Source organism: Perognathus longimembris, chromosome 1 (genome assembly GCF_023159225.1).
Source record: "Perognathus longimembris pacificus isolate PPM17 chromosome 1, ASM2315922v1, whole genome shotgun sequence".
NCBI classification, from domain to species: Eukaryota; Metazoa; Chordata; class Mammalia; order Rodentia; family Heteromyidae; genus Perognathus; species Perognathus longimembris.
The window spans coordinates 10,436,291-10,463,561 of NC_063161.1; the positions used below are offsets into that span (position 1 = coordinate 10,436,291).

Genomic DNA, 27,271 nt, shown 5'->3' on the forward strand with positions numbered 1-27,271 from the left:
GAAATAATTCTCCATTTTTTCCCTACCCTGACAACAATTATTCTATTCTGTGCTTCTGTGAGTTGAACTATTTTAGATACTTCAAGATGAATGGAATCAAGCAGTGTTTGTCCTCCTGTGATTGGCTTACTTCATTTGACATAATGGACCGCTTATACACTGTTCCCAGGAATGGAGTGTAGCACAGCTTCTGTGAGCGACAATTAACTACAGAACTAGCACGTGATCCAGCAGTCCTGATTCTGTGCATATGGATTCAGAAGAACTGAAATTAAAGAGATAGCTTTTCCCTTAAGTTTAGCGCAGCATTATTTACAGTAGCCAAGATAGATAAATAACTCAAATGTCCAGTTACAGTTGATAAAGAGAATGTGGTACATTCATTTGGGCTCTGAAATGTCATGCACCCTCTAAAAGAAGGAAACCTGCCATTTGGCAATGTGGTTGACACCCACCCACCAATGGTGGCTCCCCAGGACTTGATGTCTGAGAGGGCAGTGAGCAGTTTCACAAAGCTCCAGGTCAGAACACCTCTGGCAAGACAAGTGGATTGTAAGGCATATGTGTAAAGTATATGCATTCAAGTGTCCATAGCGGAGCACATAGTAGGCACTTAAAATCTGGCTTTGTGCAGAACATAGCGCTCTTTTAATTTCAGTGCTAGAACATGAGGCTAGGAGGATTGAAAGCTCAAGGCCAGCCTGGGTAATTTAGCAATACCTTGTCTCAAAATAAAACAAGATAAGGCTGAGGAAACAGGGTAGGAGGAAGGGAGGAAAAAAGAAAAGAGAAGAATAGTAGTTGGATGCTTTAACCTTTCATTGTAGACATTACCAGATATTAGTAAATCTGATTGTAGATTACTGACAGAGTGACATCTTAGAAAAATGTATGCCTCTCAGAAGTAAAAAGTTTAGTCATAATGTACATTCATATTTGTTGTAAGAGACAGTGCAGAAATGCAGCAATGTACAAGACTTTAACTCCCACCAGTTAATGAGTGCCTATCCTTCTATTTTTAGGAAATATGAGATCCGGTGTTAAAAGGAAATACAGGATCCATTTGTTAAATTCAACTACTATTTTTAAAAAAAATCAAATAGGACTGGGAATGTGGCTTAGTGGTAGAGTGCTTGCCTAGCATGCATGAAGCCTGGGGTTTGATTCCTCAGTACAACATAAATGGAAAAAGCTGGAAGTGGTCCTGTGGCTCAAGTAGTAGAGTGCTAGCCTTGAGTAAAAGAAGCTCAGGGACAGTAGCTAGGCCCTGAGTTCAAGCCCCAGGACTGGCAAAAAAATAAAATAAAATAAAATATCTGGGTGCTGTTGACTCATGCCTATAATCCTAAACAATTCAAAAGTCTGAGATCTGAGGGTCATGGTTCAAGCCAGCCCGGGCAGGAAAGTCCATGAGACTCTCTCTGACCTGCAATTAACCACCAGAAAACCAGCAGTGGCGCTGTGGCTCAAAGTGCTAGAGCTCTAGCTTTGAGTGAAGAAAACTGAGGGACAGCATCCAGACCCCGAGTTCAAGCCCCACGACTGACCTCCCCCCCCCCCGCCAAAAAAAAAACCAAACATCAAATATATAAACTTAAAATTAAAGTATTTTTAAATTAAGCTGGAAGATCCCAGTTCAAAGCCAGACCTGGCAGAAAAGTCTGTGAGAATCCATCTTCAATCCGTCAGTCAGCAAATGAAGGTCAGGTTAGAAGTGTGGCTCAAGTGGTAGAGCATCCATGGTTAGCAAGCAAGTTGCGTGAGGGTGAAGCCTTGAGTTGTAGCCCAGGCACTGGTAGAAGAAATAAATGTATATGTGTGTGTGAGAGAGGGAGTGATTTCATAGATTGACTGATTGATATCTATCTATTAGATACATTGTATTCAGAAAACATATAAGTAGAATAGCTATATATAATATTTAGATGAACTATGTAAGCGAAATAGTACCTTATACTTGACTTACTTTACTTTTAATAAGAAAACCTGATAAACAGACTTTTCATGGGACTGTGCCACTGTGGAGAACAGAATGTTTTCTTAGCCACCTAATTTAAGAACATTTTAAGTTCTCCAAGCTCTGTATTTCCTAATCACCTTGCTCTCGTATCAATTTATGGTTATTTAAGTTGCCCTATGTGTCTGCATGGTGGAAATCTTATCTATGACTGTAGTACTATGCATCTCTTCCCATCTCTGTTTAGTCATGTTGCATTGGTACCTTGAAATCTACTGTGGTGGAAGTATTTACATTATGGAAATTGGCAGTCACTACAAATCAAAGATTTTTATTGCTGCTGTTTCTAGAAAAGCAGTTGATAAACATTGACCAGCCCAGTATGGAGGTACAGTAATATATGAAGTACCTTCTTTCTTCATATTCCCTGAGCTTCGTTTATTCTTAACATTTTACTTTTCACATAAAGATAGAGGAATCTATTTCCTTCTGTAGCTGCATCTTCTGAATTGTTGCATGCTCTGTTTACTTTAAAAATATTGGACATTTTTCTGCTTTAGTTCTTTCTGCATGTTTTGTATTTGGTGAGCCATTATTCATTTATTCCCTATTCATTGTTACTTTAGTATTTCTTAAGTTTTCCCAACAGTTAGAAATAATATATTACATATTTATCCTTATTATTCATGTTTGTTTGCTTATGTGGATATTGACATATGATGGATTCAAGAAATGGTACTGATATAAAGTTTTGGAATATTTTAAATGTGTAGATCAGAAAATGCCAAATGTGTCAGAAATAATTAAAAATGGTGTATGTGTGTGTGTGTGTGTGTGTGTGTGTGCACGTGCATGTACACCACACATGTGCCAATACTGTAACTCAGGACCTGGGCACAATGCCTTAGCTTTTATGTTCACGGCTGGCACTCTACTTCTTAAGCCACATAGCTCCACTACCAATATTATAGCAATGAGAATCTCAGAGATTCTTCTCCCCAGACTGGCTACTAACTGTGATCCTGAGCTCTCAACCCGTAAGTAGCTAGGGTTGAAGGCATGAGCCACCAGTGCCTTGTGGAAGTAATATTTCCAATTAAACCATTTTAAAGTGAAATAGGAACTTGTGTTGTGCTTGTGTGGTACTGTGTCTTTCCTATAGGAAACATAGTCCCTAGCAGAGCAGCTACTTCACAGAGAGCAACTTCACCTTCCTCCACCTAGGCAGATGGTCTGAGACTAAAAAGCCCAGGCCCTTGAAGCCATAAGTCACAGACCAGCAGTGATCAAGTGAAGCAAAGCCACTTCCTGCTGTGGGGAACTCTGCCTGGCCTTGGCATTTCAGACTACAGTTGAGTTGACCAGATCTAACCAGAACACAAGGGGTGGCTCCCCTTGAAAATGGTTCTGCATCACCTTGCTGACCTGTGCCAGGACAGTATTTTTCATTCTTCTGGTCTTCAGCATTCCAAGAGGTAACAGGAGCTATGACCTTTTCATTACTCAGTCAGCGGTGTGTCTTAGTTTGCAATAGGAGATAAAAAGGAAGAATGTGCACCTAAATCTTCCTGCCAGAGAGAAAATAACCTTGCATTCATTCCATGCATGGTTTCCTTCAAGATACATTTATGACAGGAAGAGGCATCCAGTTCCTTTTGGAGGATCTCAGATTCATGGTGTTGTCTCTGAGATTTGATGCGTGGTCTCAAGTGCATTAGCTCATGTAATCCCTATGCTGCCGAAAAGCTGATAGAGGCTCAGTGGAGTTAATTGGTTTCACAAGTTAGGAGAGCCAGTAAATGACAAAGACTAGTCCTTAAGCTCACTGACTACTCTCTCCTTGAGTCACGTGCACTTGCAAATGGTTGATAGAGTAGTTTCTGGGCTCTGGGTAGTTAGTTGTCCGGCTCTCTCCCTTTCTATTGAACAAGGTTAGATATCTGTGGGTCCTCTTGTCTTCTTTCTGGTCTGAGATCGGAACTCGAACTCCATACTTGACCTGACACTTTCATTCATTGGCTAGCACTGAGCTACCCCTCCAGATGAATTATTTTAATAATAATAAGCCATTCATTAAATGTAGGACAGTATTTTGCAATCATGGCTGCATTGGGGGATAAAAAAAAAAAGTCCCAATATCCAGAGGTCCCCTCAACCCAATTTAGTCGATTTAAATCTGACCAAGTTTTCAAGTGGACAGACATGACCTCTTTTCATTCCAAATACAGCATTATAACGACAGCATTTATACCTGCTTTCTCTCTTTATTACCTACACCCCACTTTCCTGACCCTCACCAGCCTCTTGAATTCCACCGCTCCTTGAATTTGGGTCCATTCACGTGGCACGTTGCGTATTAGCTAAACACAGTATAATACCCCGTCCCCCTGGATGCTTGTGGAAGGAAAAAGAAGCCTGGCTGCTGGCTACTGACTAGTAAGAATAAGACCTCCGGACCAGTACTAGCAATTACATTACAAAAGCACTGCAGTGGAGAAAGCCTGTGGGCTCCAGGAAAGAGAAGACCAGCTGAATTAGACCAACATCAGGGCCCTCTCTTTATCTCTGTTTAGATCCTGTGCCATTCTCCAGTACTTCCCCTACTTCCCCTCATGGCTGATAGAACACAACTTAAAATGCCAGTGACATCACAGAGAGAGAGAGAGAGAGAGAGAGAGAGAGAAATGGGCCTCCGACTCAGTCTCATTGTGAGCTGTTCCCTGTCACCCACCATTATGCTTAAACAGCCCTGCCTGTCCCCCTGAGCCCTCAATTGCTGCATCTCCTTTTAGAGTCTATTTGACATCTCACCACAGTGGGTCAAATGTATTTGAATCAGAATGGCATAGAGTTGGTGAGCAGAGCCCTGTGGGACTACTCTGAGTGAAGAGAATCTCAGCAAAGGCAATTATCCAAGAGAAATAACCCATCTCTCAGCCCTGCCCCGGAAGACTTGGCTTAGCCAGCCCACGTTTATCAAGTATAGACTCTGTGCCTAACCTGGTGAGTTCAGCTCACCTTCCTTCAAGTTCAATGCAAGCTGCGAAACCAAGAGAGAGCACAGCCGATATCTTCACCAAGCCCAGGATCAGGGTGTGGTGGCCACACGGCTGCAGAAACACGTACATTATTTTCTTAATCTTTTTCAAGTCTATGCAGTGCCTTCCTAGTGACTACTTAACTGTCTACGGCAGGAGTTGGTATATACCAACACTAACCACTACCTACTTTTGTTCGTTCTGAAGCTTAGAATGGTGTTTGCCTTTCTAGATCATTGAGAAAACATCAAAATGAAATAAAGAGTGTATGTTGTAATACAAGAAAGTTCGGTGAAATTCAAATTTCAATGTCTACTCAGAAGGTGTTTCGGCTTACAGCTACACCCATTCTTTTTTTTTTATTATTTGTCTCTGGCTGATTCAGGGCTACAGAGGCACAGGTGAGTAGTGGCCACAGAAACTTGTTTTCCAAAGCCCAAAATATGTACTTTCTGGCTCTTTTATTTAAAAAGAAAAACTGCTTTTTGCGATTTATAGCATAACACAAGTCGCAGTATGATCTGTGGAGTCTAGCACACTTCAGTTAGGATTCTGTGCATCTTTGTATATCTGATAAATGGGAGTACTAACACAGTCTTAATATGCTGCTATGTGGACTAAATAAGCTGTTGTAAATGTAACATAAAAGCCAATGATCTAGAACTAGTATTGATGCTCAATAAATACTGGGTACCTTCACCTACCTTAATTATACACTGATACAATTTCCTATGTAGGCCTTGAGAGAAAAAAATTGCATGGGGCTAATCGAACTTTCAACTACAGGCATGTACCAAGAAGATAGCAGAACTTACATAAAGTCCATTGGGAACTTTGTGTAGGATCAGAATCTTCACATCTTTACTCAGTCTTTTCTTCCCAGTGCTTATTTAGTCTATGGCCTTTGGGAAGGACTCAATAAATGCTATTGAGTGGAAGACTTCATTTTCAAATCCACTTCTCCTAATCATTTGTGTAGCCATCCAATGCTTGACCCCTGGAATCAGACAAGCAAAATGAGGCCCCAAATTCTTCTCCATGTTTCATGGTGTAACTTTGGGCGGTATGTCACTGGAAAATTCAGATAATGAGAAAATATGATGCATTTGGATGTCTTCAAGTGGAATGAGATTGCAGTCACAGCCGACATCTCTGCAATGCAAAGGAGGGAAAGGCACAAAAACTGGAGGTGGGCATTTGAGTCAGAACACTGACATTTTAGAGCGCAGGTGTCTCTGAAGTTGGTCTCATTGGTGTGGTGGTAAGCAGGAAATTCTGACATAGTCTGGAGATAGAAGGAGTAGGAGAAAAATTCCAAGATGCAAATAGGACCTAGTAGCAGAAGTTAGAACTTTGGGGACAGCTTCATAAGTGGGACTGTAGAGAAATGGACACATAGATTGCCAAAGAGGGCAATGGAAAGGAGCACAGACAGCCTTGAGCATTGGTGTTACTGGACAAGTGCATCATGGTCATGAGGGAGTCCTGGGGCTGGGCCTGAAACATTGAGTCCAACCAGATCTGGAGACCTGATAAGAAAGTACCAGACTTGGTTATTGTGTATCCCACCCCTGTTTGTTATGTACACACATCTCTTCACCTATTTCAAAGCTTATTTCTGGCTTCAGAATGCTCTGGATTTATTTGGTAGCGACTGAATGCTAATGCAAAGGAAATACAATTGATTGTATGAGTATTCCTAGTTCAATCCACTGCAGTGTTTTCATCTTTTTTTTTTGTCACTCATGGGACTTGAACTCAGAGCCTAGGCACTGTCCCTAAACTTTTTCGCTCAAGGCTAGTTCTCTCCCATTTGAGCCACAGAACCACTTCCAGTTTTCTGGTAGTTAATTGGAGATAAGAGTCTCACATACTTTCCTGCCCAGGTTGGCTTTGAACCATGATCCTCCGATCTCAGCCTCCTCAGTAGCTAGGATTATAGTCATGAGCCACCGGCACCCAGCTGATTTAATATTTTTTTAAACATTCCTTCCACTGGTTTTAATGATCTCCATTGCCTCTCACATAAGCACATGGACTAACATAAGCATATGTTGATTATGTTAAGGACCATCCATTGTCACAGAGTGTGAAGGAAGGAGTTTGCATATGTCAAGAGCCGGGTATTGCATGCTATCACTAGCAACATTGACCATCTGTATACTCTGTACTGAGCCCTACACTGATACTTTTCATGCCTTGTCTCACTTTTTCCTCACTATATCCTTTGTAATCAGGATTGCACAATGTATTCAGACTTGCTGTTAATCAAGAGCAAAGCCAAGATGGCAACACAGAGCTTTCTGTCGCTCCCCACTGCCATGCTCTGCACATGTGACTTGACTTCTGTACTCTGTAGCTGGAAGGAAGCAGGGAAGATAAAGCCATGGTTTGTTGCCATCACTCCCTAAGGTTTCTGTGATGAATGAGACCAACAACAGACCAGACCCCAAAGAACATCTGGGAACCAGCATGCAAAGGGACAAGGGACAGTCATTCAGCTTCTGAGCACAAGCGTGGCTGTGCTGGGCCTAGTGGGAAGAAGAGTAGGTTGAGATGACTCTGAGGGACAGCGAGAGCTTCCTGGACTTAGAGAAGGGATGATACAAGCTCTGAATTTTCTCTGTTGCATAGTGATAGAGACAGCACCTGGCTGAGAATGCCAATCCACATTTTGTATGTTAGAGATGAATAATAATGAATATCATGCAATTAATTTCTATTTATCAGTCCTTAGTCAATGGTAACTTCATAAGAGCCTTCCCTTGCATATCAATGAGGTATTTATTAATGTGCTTTGCATTACTCAATGTACATACTCGGAAGGACTTTCCCATTTTTCATTTCTGCTCTTCCCTCCTAATCCTGTCACTCCTTCCCCATACTCATGTCCCTGGCCCCTGGAAGCTCCTTCTGACACCTAAGGTGGTGGTCCAGATGACTCTGGGATGCAGAGCCAGGAAAAAAAAATGAGCTCTGAGTGTCATCACTGCTTTGCCTTACTCCTTGCTCCCCCTTCCCTCTTTTCTTGAGGATTGTCACCACCGGACTTGCTCAAAATTGTTACAATTAAAAGACAAGATTGACAAAGTAATTCTTCCCAGAGCAGAATATCTCATTTGAGAAGCTTTTGGGGAAAGAATCTGTGTTTCTACTCCAGTTGCACAGATCAGAGAAAAGACCCAGAGACCTTACTTGCCTGCCCCACAGTTACCCAGCCAGGGAGTGTCAGGGACCAGATTCAGACCCAGGTCTGTCTGACTCCAACCTAACACTTTCCAACCCCGGCACCTTCTGCTTGAGGCCCAAAGACAACAAATAATCAAGGAGTTAATCCAGAAAGGTCTTTCTGATTGTAAATTTTGTGACATCTGTTGCACTGATTGGAAGACAGACAATCATTTAACAAAAGATTGGATTTTAACTACATGATTCCATTTGTCCTGGTTAAAGGAGGTGCTCAATAGGCGTCCACCTATCCATCCCCAGGACAAGTGACCTACCTTCCCAAGAATCTAATGGATCTTCATTTTAACCAGTTACTTCCCTGGGCATGACAGACAGCACGTTCGCATGGTAATGAAGACTCTGTTGAATACTGCTGTGTGGGGCCACTGGCTTATTTCAAAACTCAACTCATTGTTTTGTTTGTCAACTCATTTGGAAACATCCTCTGAGTTTGCCTGCTGGGCCTGTGAATAGCAGCACCGATGACATCATCTCTACCCTAGACAACTTGGAATCTCTGAGGGACAAGTGGAAAGGAACAAGCACCAAACAACAAGATGAACGTTTTAACAGACTCACCCCTTGGTGGAGAGGAGATGCCAGGATGGGGGTATACTGAGCTGGGAGCATCCTAGGAGGCTTGCAAAGAGAAGGATAGGAAGAATGAGGATCTCAGAGAGTGCAGTTTATGTAGAGGATAGAGAAGAAATACCCATGCATGCACTGCATTTTGCTAAACTAGACCTCAGAATTCTGTGATTTTTAAAAAGATTAGTAGTTGCTTTTGAGGGAATACATTTATGAAGAGTAGAAAAGTGAATGAAGCCATGGTTATGATGACCACGTATTCTTGACAGCCAGCTCAGATACCAAAAAGCTATTTGTTCTGTTCTCCCTACTCAGCATATATGCAGATCAAGAATCACAGCGCTCACCTCAGGTGAACACTTGGGGCTCTGTGGCATGTAGGAGCCCCCCCACCCAGTATCTCACCTTCCCACCTCCTAAGTGGGGTGAATAGGAAGAAGGAAGCTGTGAGCTCTGCACAGATCACTGGTGGTTCTCTTGGTGTCTGGCTTCATGCATGGCAGCAGGGCCATAACAAAGGGGGTGTGCTTGTCTTTCCATGCACGCTTACTTTGTTTGTTTGACTTTACAGAGATTATCTTGCCCTTTCCACAGCCCATGTGCTCATCGCTCCATCAGGCACCATCACACATTCAGCTGGTGAGAGTTGTTCAGCCAGCCACACTGTCACACACACACACACACACCTCACCCCCAGTAGGCAAATGAGACATTATCTTGTGCAGTCAAGCATCTGGCCAGACTGGAGGATCTCCATGCCAACAATCAGGTCAGTAGTCTGACTTCTATAGAGTTATAGTCATTGTCAGTAGTTGGTATAAAGCTCAAGAGACTGAGAATACCCCCATTGTCCTGAAGTTATGCATCTGCACCCCAGTTGGTCTAAGCATTGCATTATGCTGTTTTGTGCAATGGCAAATTAAAAACCAATGTCTTGACGTAGCTCCAGGAAAAATGTCTTCCTGCAAGACACAGCTAGAGAAGCTTTAAGCTAATACTACCTTACCTAGGGAGGCGTTGGCAAGCCCAGATATCATGAGACACTCTCTTGCTTCAGACTGGGTCTTGGAAAAAACTCAGTGGCCTTGTGGATGATATGAGTGGGAGGAGACCCACATACCAGCGAGCATGATTTATACCTCCAGTTTTCATCACCCATTACCAGAATATTTGATGGGGCCATAATTCTAATATTTTTCTCTGCAGGCTCATAGAAATCTTTGCTTCATGTCTGTCTCTGCCTCTCTACTTCTTCTTATAAGAATACCAGCCATTGGGTTGGAGTTCACCTTAACTCAGTATAACATCATCTACATTTTATTACACCTGCAAAGACTCTGTATCTAAACTAAAGCCACATTCACAGATAGTGGGGTTAAGACTTGGGCACATCTTTGGCTGGGATAGGAGCCCATCTATTAAGAGTGCTTTTCCACAACTTTGTGTGGGTAAGACACTCACTTTGGGAGGAGGCATTTGCAGAATCACCCCCAAACCACCAGGGTTAACCAAATGTGATCCCATTTGTTTAGCAAATGAGCCTAAAAAGAATGAGGAAGCCCGAGATATATTCAAGTAGCTTGAAAGAGGGTTATTGAGACATGGAGGAGAACTATGACAAAGGAGGAAAGGTGGCGGGTGGCAGAGATGTAGATCTTTGACCTTTTTTACTTTGTGCTTGTTATTTTGCTTTGGGCCACCCACTTTAGTCAAAGGCTGTTACCTCAGGGGAATGTGGCTGGCATGAGACATGGATCTGGTGACCTTTGAGGTTTCTCCTACCATTTGCACTTTTCCAATGACCTGAAGACCTCCACTTAGGTCCTACATCCTAAGCTTTCAGCATCAGGCCTTTGGGGGCATGTTCCAGACCCAAACCTTAGCATTTTTCCTATTAGATCTTCCAAACCGCTTTCAAACTCTTGAGAGCAAGAACCACTATATTTTTTTTACGGGGATGTACTTCACACCTAGCTTGTAGAAGCCCCTCAGTCAGTATTTGTTAACGAATGAATTATTTGAATGAGCAAATGCTTTTGTAAGGTTTGAGGGGCCTCTGTACCTAATCCCATCCACACTTTCAAAACACCCAGAAAAGTCAGCCAAAGGACTCTGGTGAAAGGATTTTTATTCATTCTCATTTTCCCTCCCTCCTCTCTGTCTAATCTCCTTGTTCTCTCCCTCCCCCCACCCCTCTCTCATAAAGTGCTTTTAGGAGGGGAAAAAATGTAAAAAGCGAAAAAGTAGACTACAGACCTTTTAATTTATATGATCAAAAGTGAATACTGAGTAAAATCAGCAGGGGATTTTAAATTAACTAGTTTTTAATAAACTCACCTTCTTATTGGGTCATGCATGAAAGAGAACTCGAGTGCTTCAAAGAAGAGGGAGCAAAGTCGTGATCACCAAGACCATTTTCATAAAAACTTTCGGGATGCCAGCTTGTGGGCTCCCCACAGCTTTCTGCGGAGCCAAGTACCCACTTCATGCCTGCTTACACTATCTCTGGCTCTGACCAGCAAAGCCACAGAAACCTCCAGAGGACTGTACTCTGTCCTCTTGAAGAAGACCTTGCAGTAGGGTTAGAATCTGAGCAAATGCAGCCAGAGACCAAGGAGAACTCAAGGTAGAGAGAGAAGCAGTGTTCTGCTACTTTCCTTCAAGACTCAGCAACTGTTTGACTTAATGCCACCATCTCCTAACTGATTTAACTTTTTTTTCAAATTTTTATTATCAAACTGATATACAGAGAGGTTATAGTTTCATACGTTAGGCATTGGATACATTTCTTGTACTGTTTGTTACCCTGTCCCTCATACCCCCCTTCCTCCTCCCCTTTTCCCTTTCCCCTCCTGAGGTGTTCAGTTCACTTTCACCAAACAGTTTTGCAAGTATTGCTTTTGTAGTTGTTTGTCTTTTTTTACCCTGTGTCTCTCAATTTTAGTATTCCCTTTCAATTTCCTACTTCTAATACCATTATACACGGTTTCCAAAATACTCAGATAAGATTACAGAGATAGTGTAGGTAGAACCACTGGAAGGTGATATAAGAACATCATCAATAATAGAAGCTACAGATACAGATGGGACGTTGAAAGTAGTTACAACTGTGATATAACACTCGTTTCCATAACATGGAGTTCATTTCACTTAGCATCATCTTATGTGTCCATAAGGGTATAGCTATTGGGCTCTTGCGATGCTCTGCTATGACTTGCCTAAACCTGTACTAATTATTCCCAATAAGGGAGACCATAGAGTCCATGTTTCTTTGGGTCTGGCTCACTTCACTTAGGATAATTTTTTTCCAAGTCCTTCCATTTCCTTACAAATTGGGCAATGTCATTCTTTCTGATAGAAGCATAAAATTCCATTGTGTATATGTACCACATTTTCCTGATCCATTCGTCTACTGAGGGGCATCTGGTTGGTTCCAGATTCTAGCTATGACAAATTGTGCTGCGATGAACATTGTTGTGCTGGTGGCATTACTGTGATTTTGTTTGTGGTCTTTTGGATAAATACCCAAAAGTGGGGTTGCTGGGTCATAGGGGAGTTCTATATTGAGCCTTCTGAGGAATCTCCATACTGCTTGCCAGAGTGGCTGAACCAGTTTACATTCCCACCAACAATGAAGTAGGGTTCCCTTTTGGCCACATCCCCTCCAACAATTGTTACTGTTAGTTTTCTTGATATATGACATTCTTACTGGGGTGAGATGGAATCTCAATGTTGTTTTGATTTGCATTTCTTTTATGGCCAGTGATGTAGAGCACTTTTTCATATGTCTCTTGGCCATTCTCATTTCCTCATCAGAGAATGATTTAACTTCTTTAACCATGCTTCCTTCTCACAACACTTCTTAGTGTCCTGCAGAATGCCACTGTGGAATAAAAGGTTCAATCTGAACTTGGTTCATTGGAGATGTGTGAACAAGTTAGGCCTTGGTAATGTGAACTAAATCAGCCCTGTCAGTCTTAGCCTGATCCTGTCAGTTGTCTAAAGCATAAAACCAAGTGGCAAAGACAGAATGACAGAGACAGAGCAGGACTTGTGCCACCTATAATCCTAGCTAGCTGCTCAGGAGTTTGAGATCTGAGGATCATGGTTTCAAGTCAACCTGTGCTAAAAGTCCATGAGACTCTTATCTACAATTAGCCAACAAAAAGCAGGAAGTAGAGGTGTGGCTCAAGTGATAGAGCACTAGACTTGAGCAACAAAGCCTAGTGAGACCCTAAGGCCCTGAATTCAATTCACAGGCACATTTCCTCACCATCTCTGTCTCTTTGTCTTTGTCCCTGTCCCTGCCCTCCACCCTCCAGTCAGGAAGTAATGGGTCAGCTTTGAAAAAGCAGCACTACACAAATAGTAGAATTAATCTGGCTCCTTATACATACGAGCTATAGTTTCTTTATCTGTAAAATGGATACAGTTCCATCTCCCTTGAAGATTTGTCCTGAGAATCAGAGGTCATGAAATGTAAAAACAAAAGCAAAAACTACCTTGTCTCTCTAGTGGACCCCAATCACCACTTCATTCAAGTCATCTTCATCATTCCTATCATGTGAAATTGCAGGTACAGAAAGTATCATAATACTGCTTGTACTGTATTCCAAAGCAATTTTGAGATGCATTCTTCTCTCTCCTCTCGGTATGGACACCATCTTGCTTGTCCTCCCATCTTGGCTACTGAGCTGTTTCTACCAGTTTCGTGCAGGAAAGAGAAGCACTACCCTCTGAACAGCAGATGCACCTGTCTACCTGTCTACCCTGGACCAGCTGTTCACAGGGAAAGCCTTTGATTTTTAATTTATTTATGCATTTATTTATTTCCTGTGGTCTCTTAGGCTCCAGGCATGACAGCTGCAGGTAAAGCCCTGCTGGCCCCAAGATCCCAGCCAGCTCCAAGGAGAGGCACTGTCACAGCTCAGTCCCCAAGCCTCTGTACAGGGCATGGCCGGGCAGGGGCAGGCTTCCTGCTCCCAGACCCCAAGGACAAGTCTGGAAATAGGCAGAGCATGTGAACGCCAGACAAAGGCCAGAGTCAAGCCCTTTTGGCACCACGTTCCTTCTTCCTGACAGCAGAAAAACAGCATCAACAGCCAACCTGGGCCCTGCATTTGAAAGCCAAGTCAATGTAGCTTCAGCTGAAAAAGTCCAACTTCAGATAGAACCACGTTCTTACTTGTGCCCAGCCAGGCACCAGTGGTCACACCTGTAATCCTGGCTAGCTACTCAGGAGGCTGAGATCTGAGGATTGCATAGTTTGAAGACAGCCAGTCACACGAAGTATGTAAGGTTCTGCCCTCCAATGAATCACCAAAAAGCCTGAAGTGGAGCTGTAGCTCAAGTGATAGAGCGGCTGCCTTGAGTAAAAAAGCTAAGGGACAGCACCCAGGCCTTGAGTTCAAGCCCTAGTGCCTGCATACACAGGTAACAACAACACAAACAAAAACTGGCACCTCCTTGTATGCCCATATGTAATTTGCCTAAATACTGCTGGACTATTGGGAATTGCACAAGTTCAGGTCTTCTCTTTCACATGTTGGACTGGAGTGCACTTTTTTAATCAGTCACATGTGGCTTACATTACTGTATGCTCTTGCTTTAGAACTTCTAAATGTCTCTTTCCTCTCTCCCTAAAAGTTTCACTCGTTTAGAAGAATGATGGTGATAGGCCAGAGCTAGCTTGCATGGTTCAGGAGAATCCAGGTTACACTTGTTCCCAACTCCATGTTCACAGGGATTGCATTGCTTGAAATGACCCAAACTAGGAGGATTCACACTGTGGAAATTGGCAAATGCCAACTATCAAGTTGTTTTCTCTCTTCCCCCATGAGTTAGTTGGTGGTTAAAAGTTACTGGGGTATGCGGAGGGAGGCATGATGGTTCTCCGAGTTGTTCTGAACAAGGAACATTTTTCTCATTTTACACAGGTAGAAACTGAAAAGAAAGAAAGAAATCTGGAAAGATTTCACAGATACATGGGAAAGAAATCTGGCCATGCCCCAGGCTACAAAGCAATCTTGTGGGGCTCAGGTGTGAGTAGAATAGAAGGAGACATTGCTCCTTTGGATGAGACCGATAGAAGTTTGGGTCTGGTCTAGATCTTGTGGGCTGTGAATTAGACAAGTCTAAGGGAGCCCTTCAGTGTCCCTCACTCATAAAATGAGATGACAAAAATCTATCTTGTAAAGATCTTGGGAGCATTAAAGAAAACAATATGTGCAAAAACAACAAAAATAAACACAAAAGAAAGCAAAAATAAAACATGATGTGCAATAGATGTCATTCACTGTCTGACTTATGAATTCAGATCTTGGTGTACTCACCCATTTTTTCCCACAGCCATCATACATTTTATTTCAACTCTTTCTGACCAAACACCCCTCTGCTCAATGGTACATATACTTCTTTTGCAATCACATGCCACCGGAATAAATGAAAAGTCTTATTAGGGTCTATGTTTATGCTTCATGTGGGAGAGTCAGTTTCATTCCTAGAATCCTAGAAGTGTATGTACTAGATATCAACTGCCATCATTTTTCTTCTGCCTTGAGTTTTCTCTGTGCCTGTTCTGCTGAGCTAAGCAGCTGAGCAGGACTGATGGAGACCCGTGGGTGTAGCTAACCCATCCATCACCTGACAGCAATCCCTGCAGGAAAACACTCTTGCCTCTTCCTGTTCTGAGCTCTGGGCCTTCTTTGTACCCTGTGTGTGACCAACCTGCTTCTAAGCTGCTCAGCTAATCCAAAGTATACTTTCTTTCTTCATTTCTTCAACTGTGAACCGAACATGATATTTAGTTGTTTCAACATATCTAATAAATCATACCTACGGATTTGGCGTGTTTCTTGACAGCCTACCACATACACATACTGCATGTGTGCACATACACCTGTACTCACCACTTTCAACAACTCTTTATAGTTGTTATTATTGATATTAATATACCTTATCATGAAGCTGTATAACGCCAGATCCAAGTTTACCACTGTAAATTTGTTGCTTTGTGTTTCTCTCATTTGTCAAATAAAGGTTTTAAAATTGAAAACGACTAAAAATAAAATAAAAGTGTACAGCAGGCCACCAGTGACTCACACCTGTCATCCTAGCTACTCAGGAGGCTGAGATCTGAGAACTGCAGTTTGAACCCGGCTGGGGCAAGAAAGTCTGTGTGATTCTTATCTCCAGTTAACTACCAAAAAGCTGGAGGTGGAGCTGTGACTAAGTGGTAGAATGCTAGACTTAAAGCAGAAAAAAAAAAAAAAGGCTCATCGACAGCACCCAGGCCCTTAGTTTAAGCCCAAGGATGGCACCTCTCCCCCCACCAAAGGCTGAGGTAGTAGGACTGAAGTTCAAAGCCAGTCTGGACCAGAAAGTCCATAAGACCCTATCTCCAGCTAACCACCAAAAAGCCAGAAGTAGAGCTGTGGCTCAGGTGGTAAAACAGCCTTGAGAGGAAAAATACTAAGGAAGAGCCCTCAAGCCTTGACTTGAACAAGCTTCGGTTCCGATACACACAAATGCACACATGTTTACAGTCAGATGTATACCTTTCACTAAGGTCAACTAAGGGGGAGGGGGGAACAAAAAAAAAGAAAAGTAAAGAAAGGACCAAAACAACTCTTGCTGCTAGCTTTGATGGGACCTCGAAGGCTTAGAGCTCATGTCAAAGGCATGGCATTGGCCTTCCCATTCAGAGGCGTGAGGAGGCTGAGATGCATAATGATTGTCCATAAGCCAAAGAAACCTCTCGAAGTCAGGAACTTGGGGCAGGCCCACATGCCTGGCCAGTAGCTAACAAGACATATTCAGCATATAGTCACAAAGAAGATGCCAGTCCTCTGTAACTAAACAGTTTAATCGTGTAGGTACCAGATCCCAGCTAAACTAAGGATGGTAACTTTGGGGAAAAATAGGGGAAGAGAACCTAATGCTTGTGGGAAATGTGCTACCTATCCCTGTTGCTTCTTGATACTGATGGTGTTAGGATAAAATATACTTCACATCAGCTTCCATTTTAACTATGCTTACATTTGAGCCCAGTGGCGTTAATTCAGATTACACCACCATCCATACCTAGACTTTCCCAGGCTCTTTTGCCCATCTCACTTAATCCTTTGTCTTACCCTCCAGCTGCGTATCCCTCATGGTGAAGCCACAAGGGCTGAGATGTTGGAGGGTGGGGAGGAAGTGTGTCAGGGATTATCCCTCCTCTGTGTACACACCTGTGGCCCTGAGAGACCATGGCTGCCTCCGCCTCACTGTTGGGTTTTGTTCCTCTGTGCTGTGCCTCTGTCCAGGAGTGATTCTCCTTCTTCTGGATAAGCTCCGGAAGATGAAATGGGAACAGATGTGGAGGCTGACAGCAGAGCGGGAGCTCATGGGCATGCTGTCTACATCCTTGGCTGACCAGGTAAGTGCCCTTGTGTTAGTACATATTATGTTGTTGCTGAATGCCATACCTGATGTAGAAGAAGAAAGGTGCGGGGGGGGGGGTTGTTTTGTTTTTTTAATTTTTATTGTCAAGATGAAGTACAGAGGGGTTACAGTTACATATGTTAGGTAGTGGGTTTTGGCGGGGAGGGAGGGTTTACTTTTGTTGTTGTTGTTTTAAGACAAGAGTTTCACCATATAGCACAGGCAGGCTGCAAATTTTCAATCCTCCTGCCTGAATCTCCTGAGAGTTTGGATTATACTCATGCACCACCACTCCTGGCCACAAAGGTTTATTTGAACACATCATTTTGAAGATTTCAGTCCATGGTCTGTTGACCCTATTGTGTAGGGAGCCTGTCATAAGGCAAAACATATCATAGATGAACCAAATTCATTACTTGATGACAGGAAGCAAAATTTTGAGAGGAATGAGAACAGATTGTGGAGTCTCACAATCCCTTTCAAAGGTGTTTCCCTAATGATTAAGGACCCTCCAATGGCCCTATCTCTTAAAAGATTTACTACCTCAGGGCCAGATACAGTTGTACATTTCTGTAATCCCAGCTACATAGAAATCATAGATAGTAGTAGGGTTGTAATCTGAGGCTGGCCTAAGACAAAAGCAGAAGACCCTATCAAAAATAATAATAAGGACTGGCATTATGGCTCAAGTAGTAGAGTGCCTATGCAGCTAACATGAGGCTCTGGGTTGAAACTCTAATACTGCCAAAAATAAAAGACGCTTCCTCCAGTGGGGGCCAAGGAAGAACCTGGGACCAAAACTATTAACATATATGCCTTTGGGGGCATTCCAGACCCTAACCACAACAGCTGATAGCTTCTCAAGAAACCAGTAAGGAAATGGGTCTGAATGCTTTTCTACCTATTTTGTGACTCTGTAGACAGAGATATAATTGCCCCATCCTTGCCAGGCTGAAAGAACAGCTCCACACAGTCGTTCATCCCTCAGTCTAATCGTGTTCTCATCCAGCAGATGTCTAACAGGGTTGTGCAGAGGAAGGGTGGCAGAGAGAGCCAGCCATGACAGAAGCGTGCAGTCCTGAGCCTCAGAGAACACACAGGGTATTGAAACACGATCCTAAGTGGGTGGCAGACTGCTGTATTAGAAGGCCACCATTTTTACTGGCTGCCATCTTCCCTTGAAATGACATCAGTGTAGGATAACCCAGACCCCAGGACCCTGCAATGCCCAGCATATTCCAGGGCAAGATTTCCATTGCCTCGCTCATCATCATCCAGCCTTTGAAGCTAAGCTGGTTACTGTGACCCCATCATAGTGTTCCTGACCTTGGGGATTACATTTAATAGAAGGACAAACTCCTTAACTTCAGAAACCACCCTCTTTTTATCTAGACAGTCTGAAAATGTTATTGAATCACACCAAATCCTTAACAACTACAAATTTTAAAAAAACAATCTCTTCCTCCACCTCCTTTTCTTCCTTTGTTTTTTTCTTTTTGTTTTTGGTTTTTTGGTTAGTACTGGTGTATGAACTCAGGGCATACGCTTGCCGAGCCGGTGTTCTACCACTTGAGCTGTGCCTCCAGCCCTTCTTTTAGCTGTTTCTCAAGTCTCAAGGACTTCTCTACCTGGGCTAGCTTTGAATTACAATCCAACTTTTCTTCCCTACACCATCTTTGAACTACAATCCTCCATATCTCCCAAGTTGCCAGAACTACAAGTGTGAGCCACCAGTACGCAGGTCCATTTCTCCTTTTGACTAGGAAAAGCAAGGGCTCCTGTCTTTGATCTTGGATCTCCCGGAGTAACTGACTCCAATTTCCATTTTGCTGTGGTATCCGTGACCATGTTGAGAGACAAAAATGATTTCTTTGGGTTTTCATCCAAAGAGAGAATTCACTAGCCACATATTTTTTCAAATGCCCACTTTAGTCAAATTTCTACAAGATTTTCGAATACAATGGAAACAAGAAACTCCTCAGGATTACATCATTATGTTTAAGCATTATTGTTCAATATTTCCTGAGGAATCCGAAACTGATTTCCTCAACACACTCTGAGAGATTCAGCATTGTGAGTGAAGGGAGAATGGACTCAGGTGCTGTCTCAAACCTGAGGGGAGAAAGTTCCCCTGCCGCCCTCCCTGTTTTGTGTCAGGTCACAATGGCTTCAGTGTATCTACCAGAGCGAGCAACCATGTGTCCATGACCAGAGAGGCTAGTTCTATTATTCACCTCCTGGCACTCTTCTGTCAGCAGCTACAAATAAGCATGACCCTGTTTAACGGCACAGAGAGGAGCCAGAAAGAGTTAAAAATCTTCCCTCCGACAAGGCAGATCAAGATTTCAAAATAGAGACTATGTACTCTAAACACTGACACCTGCAGGGATCCAAGCACCATCCATCACCAAGCCCACCTAAAGCCCAGAAAAGAGCCGCTAGGAGGAGCCGCCTGTTGTTTGTCTCTTTCCCCTGGATGGGTTGAGCCACTTGTCATGACACAGTTTCTTCTCCAGGAGGCTGGGATGGATAATAAAGGGCTCCCAGGTAGGACTGGATGAGGGAGAGGAAAGAGACTTCATTTATTATACAGTGGCAAATGCAGGAATGTTACTCCTTGCCTGCTGGGTAATGTTCTGTGTGTCCAGTAGGACTCAGGAGCAACTAGGGGCTTTCTCCTGTCTCTGTCCAAACATCATCACTGGGTTTCTAGAGATAAGAGACAAGAGAAATATCCACAGTGTGAGCTAGCCTGTGTACAGAATAGGATGCCCTCCCCTTGGGGGGATGGGCTATCTGGAGAGCCGAAACTGTAAGCTGGACCCACCAGCCAGCTTGACTGTGTCTGCCTTTTGTCCCTCAGGATATCTTCAATGCTGTCATCAAGCAAAACCCCTTCCTAGTGTATCAGCTTCCCTGCTTCTGGAATGTGCAGCTGTCGGACCATACCCGCTCCGAGCAGTGCTACAGGGATGTGTCTGATTTGAAGGTGGGTCAAGACAGTCTTCAGAGGTGGAGTGAGGGCGGGTGGCGGGGGCACTGGGGGAGACTTGTAAGGATAATGGATAATGGCTGCAGTCTTGTGTGAAGTATGGTGGAAAAACGGTGCACAAGAGAGCAGAAAGAATGGGCTGTGCTTCTCTGTTGGATATTTTGTGAATAGGGGAGTGTTGTGCCTTTGTTTGGCCTTCTAGAATGCATAGAACCCCCTAGAGTAAGAACCAGCTTGTGCCATCTGCTGCCTGCTGTACTGGTTCCTCCCTGTTCCCCACATCCATTGATTTAACTCAGACCAAGCACAGCCAACTCAGTGCCAGGTGCTGTACAGACAGATGTGGATAACTTCCTGCTTCTAAGTCACTCCTGGCTTGAGAAGAGAAACATGTCAGGAAATGGGTGTCAGGAGATGCAGTCGGTGCTTCCTTAGGTGTAGGGAAGTCCCTGTGGAGAACACATACGTCTCATTTCTCTTCCCTCAGAAAGGACAGTGACAGTTTGAAAGGCATCCTCGTAGCTCTCTGGGTACCATGCCCAGGGGTGGGACCTGCCTGAGTGAGAGATGGAAAGTGGCAGCATGTATCTGTTATGTACTGCTATAGATAATGCTGCATGACAAACTATTCTAAAATGGCTCAGCTAAAACCACTTATTCCATTGATGGGCTTACACGTGAGCTGGATAGTCTCTGATTGCCCCTGGCTTAACCAAGTATCTGTGATCGGCTTCAACACCAAAATACACTCTCCTCTATGGTTGTAGCAGAGGGAAATTAGAGACACACATTGCTACAAGGTCTACTTCCCTTGAAACATTGCCCAGGTATCATGTAAATATTTTGTATTTGTAAATGGTAAAACAGATCTTAGAGGTATGGCTTAGTGATGAAGCAAGGAAGAGTGTGAAGTCCTAATTTCAAGCACACATGCGCACACACACACACACACACACACACACACACACACAAAAAAAAAAAAAAAAAAAAAAAAAAAACATAATCCATCTGTCCTTAAGGTAAATAAGAGCAAAGACCATAAACTGCTGGCGGAGTGAGTCCACAAGGGAAGCAAGGAGCCACTAGATGAGGCACCCCCGGAGTGGTCTGCTGACCCCTGGTGGTCAGGAGTGTGGTTTAAAGGTTGGTGTTGTGTTTTAGGAAATGTATGTCCCTAGGCACTCTGGTTCCAGACACAATCACTTGAAAGAAAAAAAGAAGAAAATAAAAGCATAGGAACCATGGAGGGAGTGGGGAATCACCAGGAGAGATCAAATATACCAATCAAATAAAGGTAAACTGATATTGATGAAGAAAAAAGAAAATTATATAGAGCATTTATAAAAGACATATATGACTGATAATATCCAGAAAAGGTTGAAATAAATTATGGAAGAGCCAGGTCCCAGTGGCTCATATACGTAATCTTAACTACTCAGGACACTGAGATCTAAAGATCCACCATTCAAAACCGGCACAGGCAATGAAACCTGTGAAACTCTTATTTCTAATAACCAGTAAAATATCGTGACTCAAGTAGTAGTGCACTAGATCCAAAAATCTAAGAAACCGTGCTTAGGCTCTGAGTTCAAGCCCCCAGTACCAGCGCGTGCACACGCGCGCGCACACACACACACACACACACACACAAAAAAAAAATATGAGATGAAATCATCAAGGAAATATCCAAAAGAAAGCTGACTATAGTGATATCAAGCAAATTATTATGAGGAAGGAAGATGGCCACAACTTGAAAATGAGATTACCTTGTATACATCTCCTGTACATGAATCTTTATATGTATATGGAAGAGTATAACTATATGTGCATCTGTATTTCTTTAATAATTATGTGTATCCCCATACACACAGCCCATTAGAATTGCAGAGAAAAAAATGGGTGAATCTAACTATCATAGGGAAATGTTTTTAACATATTCTCTTCAGATTAAAAGGTTAAATAGTAAAATTGATTTTAAAATGTGGAAGATTTGAGTTATATAAGTAGCATACTTGATTTATTGGGCAAGTAAAGAGTCTAGTTCTTTTTAGAGATTATATATCTCTCTCAGACTCACACAGAACATTTATAAAACACTAACCGTATACCAGACCAAAATGCAAAACCTCAGAACATGTTCAAGAATTGTATTTTACTTTTATGCTCTGAATAAAGTACAATTAACTAGAAGCCTATTACAATAAAAAATTTTAAACCTATTTCATTAAAATTGAAACCCCACTTTTAATTTCCTCATTGTTGTAAGTAGATATCATAATGAAACTGAAAACTACTTAGAGACTAAATGAAAGTAATACATGTCAAAATTACTAAAATAAATAAACATGGAGAGAATATATAACATTAAGTGAACTAAAAAGAAAAGATGCTGAAAAATCAACATGCCAAGTTTACTACCTAGGATGGTTTTGAATGAACATTAGAATAAATTCAAAAGCAAGACATAAAGTAAGAACAGAAACTGATTAACAGATTACTCAATATGATTAAAATCTAGTTCTTGGAAAGAGACCAATATCATAGACAAAGCTATGGCAAGATTCATAAAGAAAAAGAGAACTCACCAAGAAATGAACAGAGCAGCAATTCCACTTCATTGACTCATTCTCTACAACTTTTGGGACATGAACACAGGGCCTAGGCACTGATTCTTAGCTTTTTTTGCTCAAGGCTAGTGCTCTACCACTTGAGCCACACAGCTCCACTTCTGGCTTGTTGGTGGTTAATTGGAAATAAGAGTCTTAGAGTCTTTCCTTCCCAGGCTAAAAGATTACATGCATGAACCTCTGGCATCTAACTGTTAAGAATATTCTCAAGCAAGTAATTTTCCTGAGATCTCGATATATAAAGACCAAAGTAACTAATCTTTCTGTTCATGGAGCTTTCAACCAACAGGTAAAGCATAATTGTACAAATGACTGAAATACTGTGAACATATATCAATGAACTTGAAAATTTAGACAAAACAAATTCTTAGACATGTATAATTTACCAAAGCGAATTTAAAGAAAAAAGAGACCTATGCATCTGAATTGTTTTCTAGCCACTACACCTTTGTAAACACACCATAGCCCTTCTTGTTAGTAAGTAGATATAAGTTCTACCATTTTTTTTTAATCAAAGGACATTACAATTTTCAATAAACTTTTCCAGAGTCAGAAAAGAGATATACTTTTTCACTCATTCTGTTATGTGTAGAATATCCTTAATTCTAAAATTAGACAAAGGTGGTTACATAAAAGAAATTATAGGCCAGTTTTTCTCATGAATATAGATGTAAAAATATTAAGCAAAATATTAGCTAACCAAATTCAGCCATGTAGAAAATAGATTATATATCATGACCAAATTGGGCTTATTCCAAGAAAGACAAGGGTGATTTAACACTGAAAAAAATAAGTAACTATCAAGATCATATTAGTGGATTAAAGGAGAAATACCACATAATTGTCGGGCTCGGTAGCCTCTCCCGGCATGGGGATCGAGATTCAGTTACTCTTTTTTACAACTCCCTTTCTCACCCTCTCCCCTAGTCACCCAGCCCGCAGATAAGGCTAGAGTGGGGTGGGGGTGCCAGCACCGTCCTAACGCGTGGCCGAAACAAGAAAGCAGGCCCGTCTCCTTACCGATAAAGTCAGACGTACGCAAGTCTCGGAGTAGGCCTCCAGAGCCAAACTGGTTTATTAAAGCGAATGTAAGGGGAATTGATAGCGAGAGAAGGCGATCGGCCAGGACGCCAATAGGCTGAAAGCTGTCACATGATATCCCCTTGAGCTAACGTCACTTGAAAGCGCCGGGCCCTGGCTCGGCTGGGAGATGCCTGGGCTGGCTAGAGAGTTGGGGGGCTGGGTGCAAAGCCAGTTTCTCTGGTTTCTGATCCAGAGAGAGTAGCCTGCTTCCGCATTCCCCTAAGATCTTGGGGGGAAGGGCGTCAAGTCCCCACCAAGTCTAAGGGCCGGATCCCAACATCTGCCTCTTTTATATTTTTTTTTCTTTGAACAACAGGAGGCGCCCTACTTGAGAGCGTGCCGTGTCTTAGGTTGCCCCCCCAAGGGGAGTCGTACCCGTCTTGGGCTAACGCCCTAGCTCTTCAGGCTGACCTTCCTGCCGGGCTGGCGGGCCCGATGAGTGGGGTGGGGGAGCCAGCACCGTCCTAACGCGTGCGTGGTCAAAACGAGAAAGCGTGCCTGCCTCCTTACCAATAGACAAAGTCAGACGTACGCAAGTCTCGGAGCCAGCTTCAAGAACCAACGAACTTTATTAAGACAAAGGTACAAGGGGATGATTCCAAGAGAAGGGGATTGGCCAGGATGCTGATAGGCTGAAAGGTGTCACCTGATCCCCTTGAGCTAACGTCAGTCGAGAGCGCCGAGCCAGGGCGGGGCTGGTAAGCGCCTGGCTGGCTAGGCTGGGAGACGCCTGGGCTGGCTAGAGAGTTGGGGGGCTGGGTGCAAAGCCAGTTTCTCTGGGTTCTGACCCAGAGAGAGAGTAGCCTGCTTCCGCATTCCCCTAAGATCTTGGGGGGGAAGGGCGTCAAGTCCCCACCACGTCTAAGGGCCGGATCCCAACACATAATCACCAAAATAGATGTAGGAAAGTTATTCTGTGAAATTAAACACTTATTTGTGACTTTAAAAACTCACAACTTTAACAGCTATTAAAAATTAATAGTGCTCATTGATTAACAAAACAGTGGATAGCTCCAGAGCAGCCACCTGTCTGTGGGAACTTAAGAAATGCAAAGGCCCCATTACTGACTGATGGAGAAAGCATTCTGTTGCTAAGATACCATAATAACTATATGGAAGAAAAAAATTTAAGTGTATCCCTGTCTCATGCAATAAGCAGAATACATTCCAAGTGGACTAAAGACCTAAAAGCAAAAGGCTAAATTAAACTTTTAATTTAAAAGTGGAGTAGTGGTCAGCCCTAAGACCTCGGTAGAGGCAACACTTGACTCAACAAGATATGGGGAGGGAAGGGTTCCATGCCCATTCCGCTGATGATCATTTTATGCAAGTATCATAACAGATTTTAACCTTGATTTACTTCATTTTTCATCTCTAAGCCAGGGTGTGTAGTGTGCTGATTGAGTAGTGTATTACCTTGCATTAATATCCTTTCTTTGTGTATATGCATAATATCCTAGGATTATGAGAATTCTTTCCTTTAAAAGGAAGCAGAACTTAAGGACTTTAGCAAGCCATCAGAGAATTCTTCCTGGTTTGTTCCCCCACCTCATGGAAGGCCAGATTTTTTAGGAATTTCTTTTCATGGAATTGTTGCAAAGCATATAGCTTGCCTTTTATGAAACTACCACTTTGGGCACTTAGAATTCAAAATGTATTCAATTAGATTTCCGGTTACATTAGATACACCAGAAATAAAACCTCCTTTGGTAGCCAACATGGGTTGCTCCTGGTAAGCGCGGAGTTTAGTACATAGGAGCAGACATCCTCCTGTGCCCTTCTGGGGACAAACTTCTTCCCAGCCTTGGACATATCCTCCCCTGGGTATCATCAGAGACCTTCTGCATGTTCTGTGTACAGAATGCACTGAGATCTTTCTGGAGTCAACAGGAAATAAAATTTCAGATGAAGTAAGAGGTCACAACTTCCTCCTGGGTCTCAGAAGATCAAAGGAGATTCTCCCAGGGTAGATTGGATGGGATTAGTGTTCAGATGGGGCCACACTTAAAAGTCAGATGAGATGAGTGTTATTCATTCTTTTCTATAAATCAGAAAATTTAAGGATCCTACAGATGGAGTCATTTCCTTGCCCTGAATCAAGCACGGCTGAGAGTCTGTCTAACTTGCACGTGTCTAAGCCCAGGTCCAGAGCTCTTTCCTCTCATCCAGAGAAAACACAGCATGTGATATCACGATTCTGTGTGTATGCTAGGCAAGCCCTCTTTGAATGGAATGAATTTCAGAACTAGAATACCCTTCATATAACACTGTCTCCTTGGAAGAACATTTTAATTTTGAGCCAGAGGCTCAGAGACTAAATTTTAGATCCCAATCAACTTATAAATTAGGAACTGAGTATGCCTGAAAGAAAAATTCAAAAGCAGAAGAGAAAAACCAGAAAGGGAAAAACCAATCATTCTATCCCCACAGGAAAACAGTGGTTTCCTAGAGGGAGTTTATAGCATTTGCATAAAAAAGCAGTCCATAACTCAAGTTTCAAAACATTTTATAATACATAGAGCTGTGTCAGCCTCCACATCTTCTGAGGAAGATGAGGTGCCCTGGGCATTAGCATATTGGACCTGCCACTGCTAAGCAGGCCACAGTGAAAAATGAGGCAGGAGAAATCAGAGAGAGGGTAATAAGAATGATGAATGGTGAGGCTGATTCTGGAGGATTAGGATGGATTGAGGGAGGGAAAAAAAAAACCCACAGTTGGTTTGGAGAAGTTCTAAAATCTGGAATTTCCAACCTTCAGCCATACTTCTTTCTAGTTGATACCTGAGTGTATGGTTGCTGGGGAAATATAGCAGCTGGTATACTCAAGTTCTCCAAGTAAATAGGAGGCACTGGCCAATCTTTAAGCAGTCTGCTTTGGACACTGTGGAAGTGTTTTCATGCCTGGTCATTCTTCCTATGCCAGGCTGCGATTACAAAGCATCTATCATAGGCCAAGCTGTGGGGCCTCATGGATCTCTTTAGACTGCCCTCAGCACATCGCATGTGAGAAAGTAGGAAAACAAGCATTTCTTTACAGAGCTGTGAAGATTCAAATGGGGTAGAAGCCAACCAGTCACCACCAGGCTAAGAGACCTAGAGTAAAACTGTCTTATTAAAGAAAAGAAAAATAAATACAACTCTTCCTCTCAGAATAGTTTGACGTAGACTGTGGGCTAAAACGTGTCAACAAGAACTGTTCTCCACCATCTGTCTCGATGTTCTTACCTGTCTGTCCCAATGTTCTCATTTCACAGACAGAGAAACGGGGAGGTCCCAAAGAGAAGTGGCTTGCTCAAGATTAAGCACTAGTTGGGGGAACAGCTAGAATAAGTCC

The 27,271-nt window shown here is 42.7% G+C and overlaps 1 protein-coding gene across 4 annotated transcripts in view; it reads left to right on the plus strand.

Moving 5' to 3' along the window:
• Large1 (LARGE xylosyl- and glucuronyltransferase 1) overlaps positions 1–27,271 on the plus strand; it is a 453,235-nt gene that overhangs the window by 369,185 nt on the left and 56,779 nt on the right. For all 4 annotated transcript variants that reach the window (XM_048356361.1, XM_048356369.1, XM_048356383.1 and 1 more), the window contains 2 exons: positions 17,118–17,230; positions 20,099–20,224. In XM_048356361.1, coding sequence (XP_048212318.1) covers positions 17,118–17,230; positions 20,099–20,224 — 239 coding nt within the window. The remainder of the gene's footprint in view (positions 1–17,117; positions 17,231–20,098; positions 20,225–27,271) is intronic.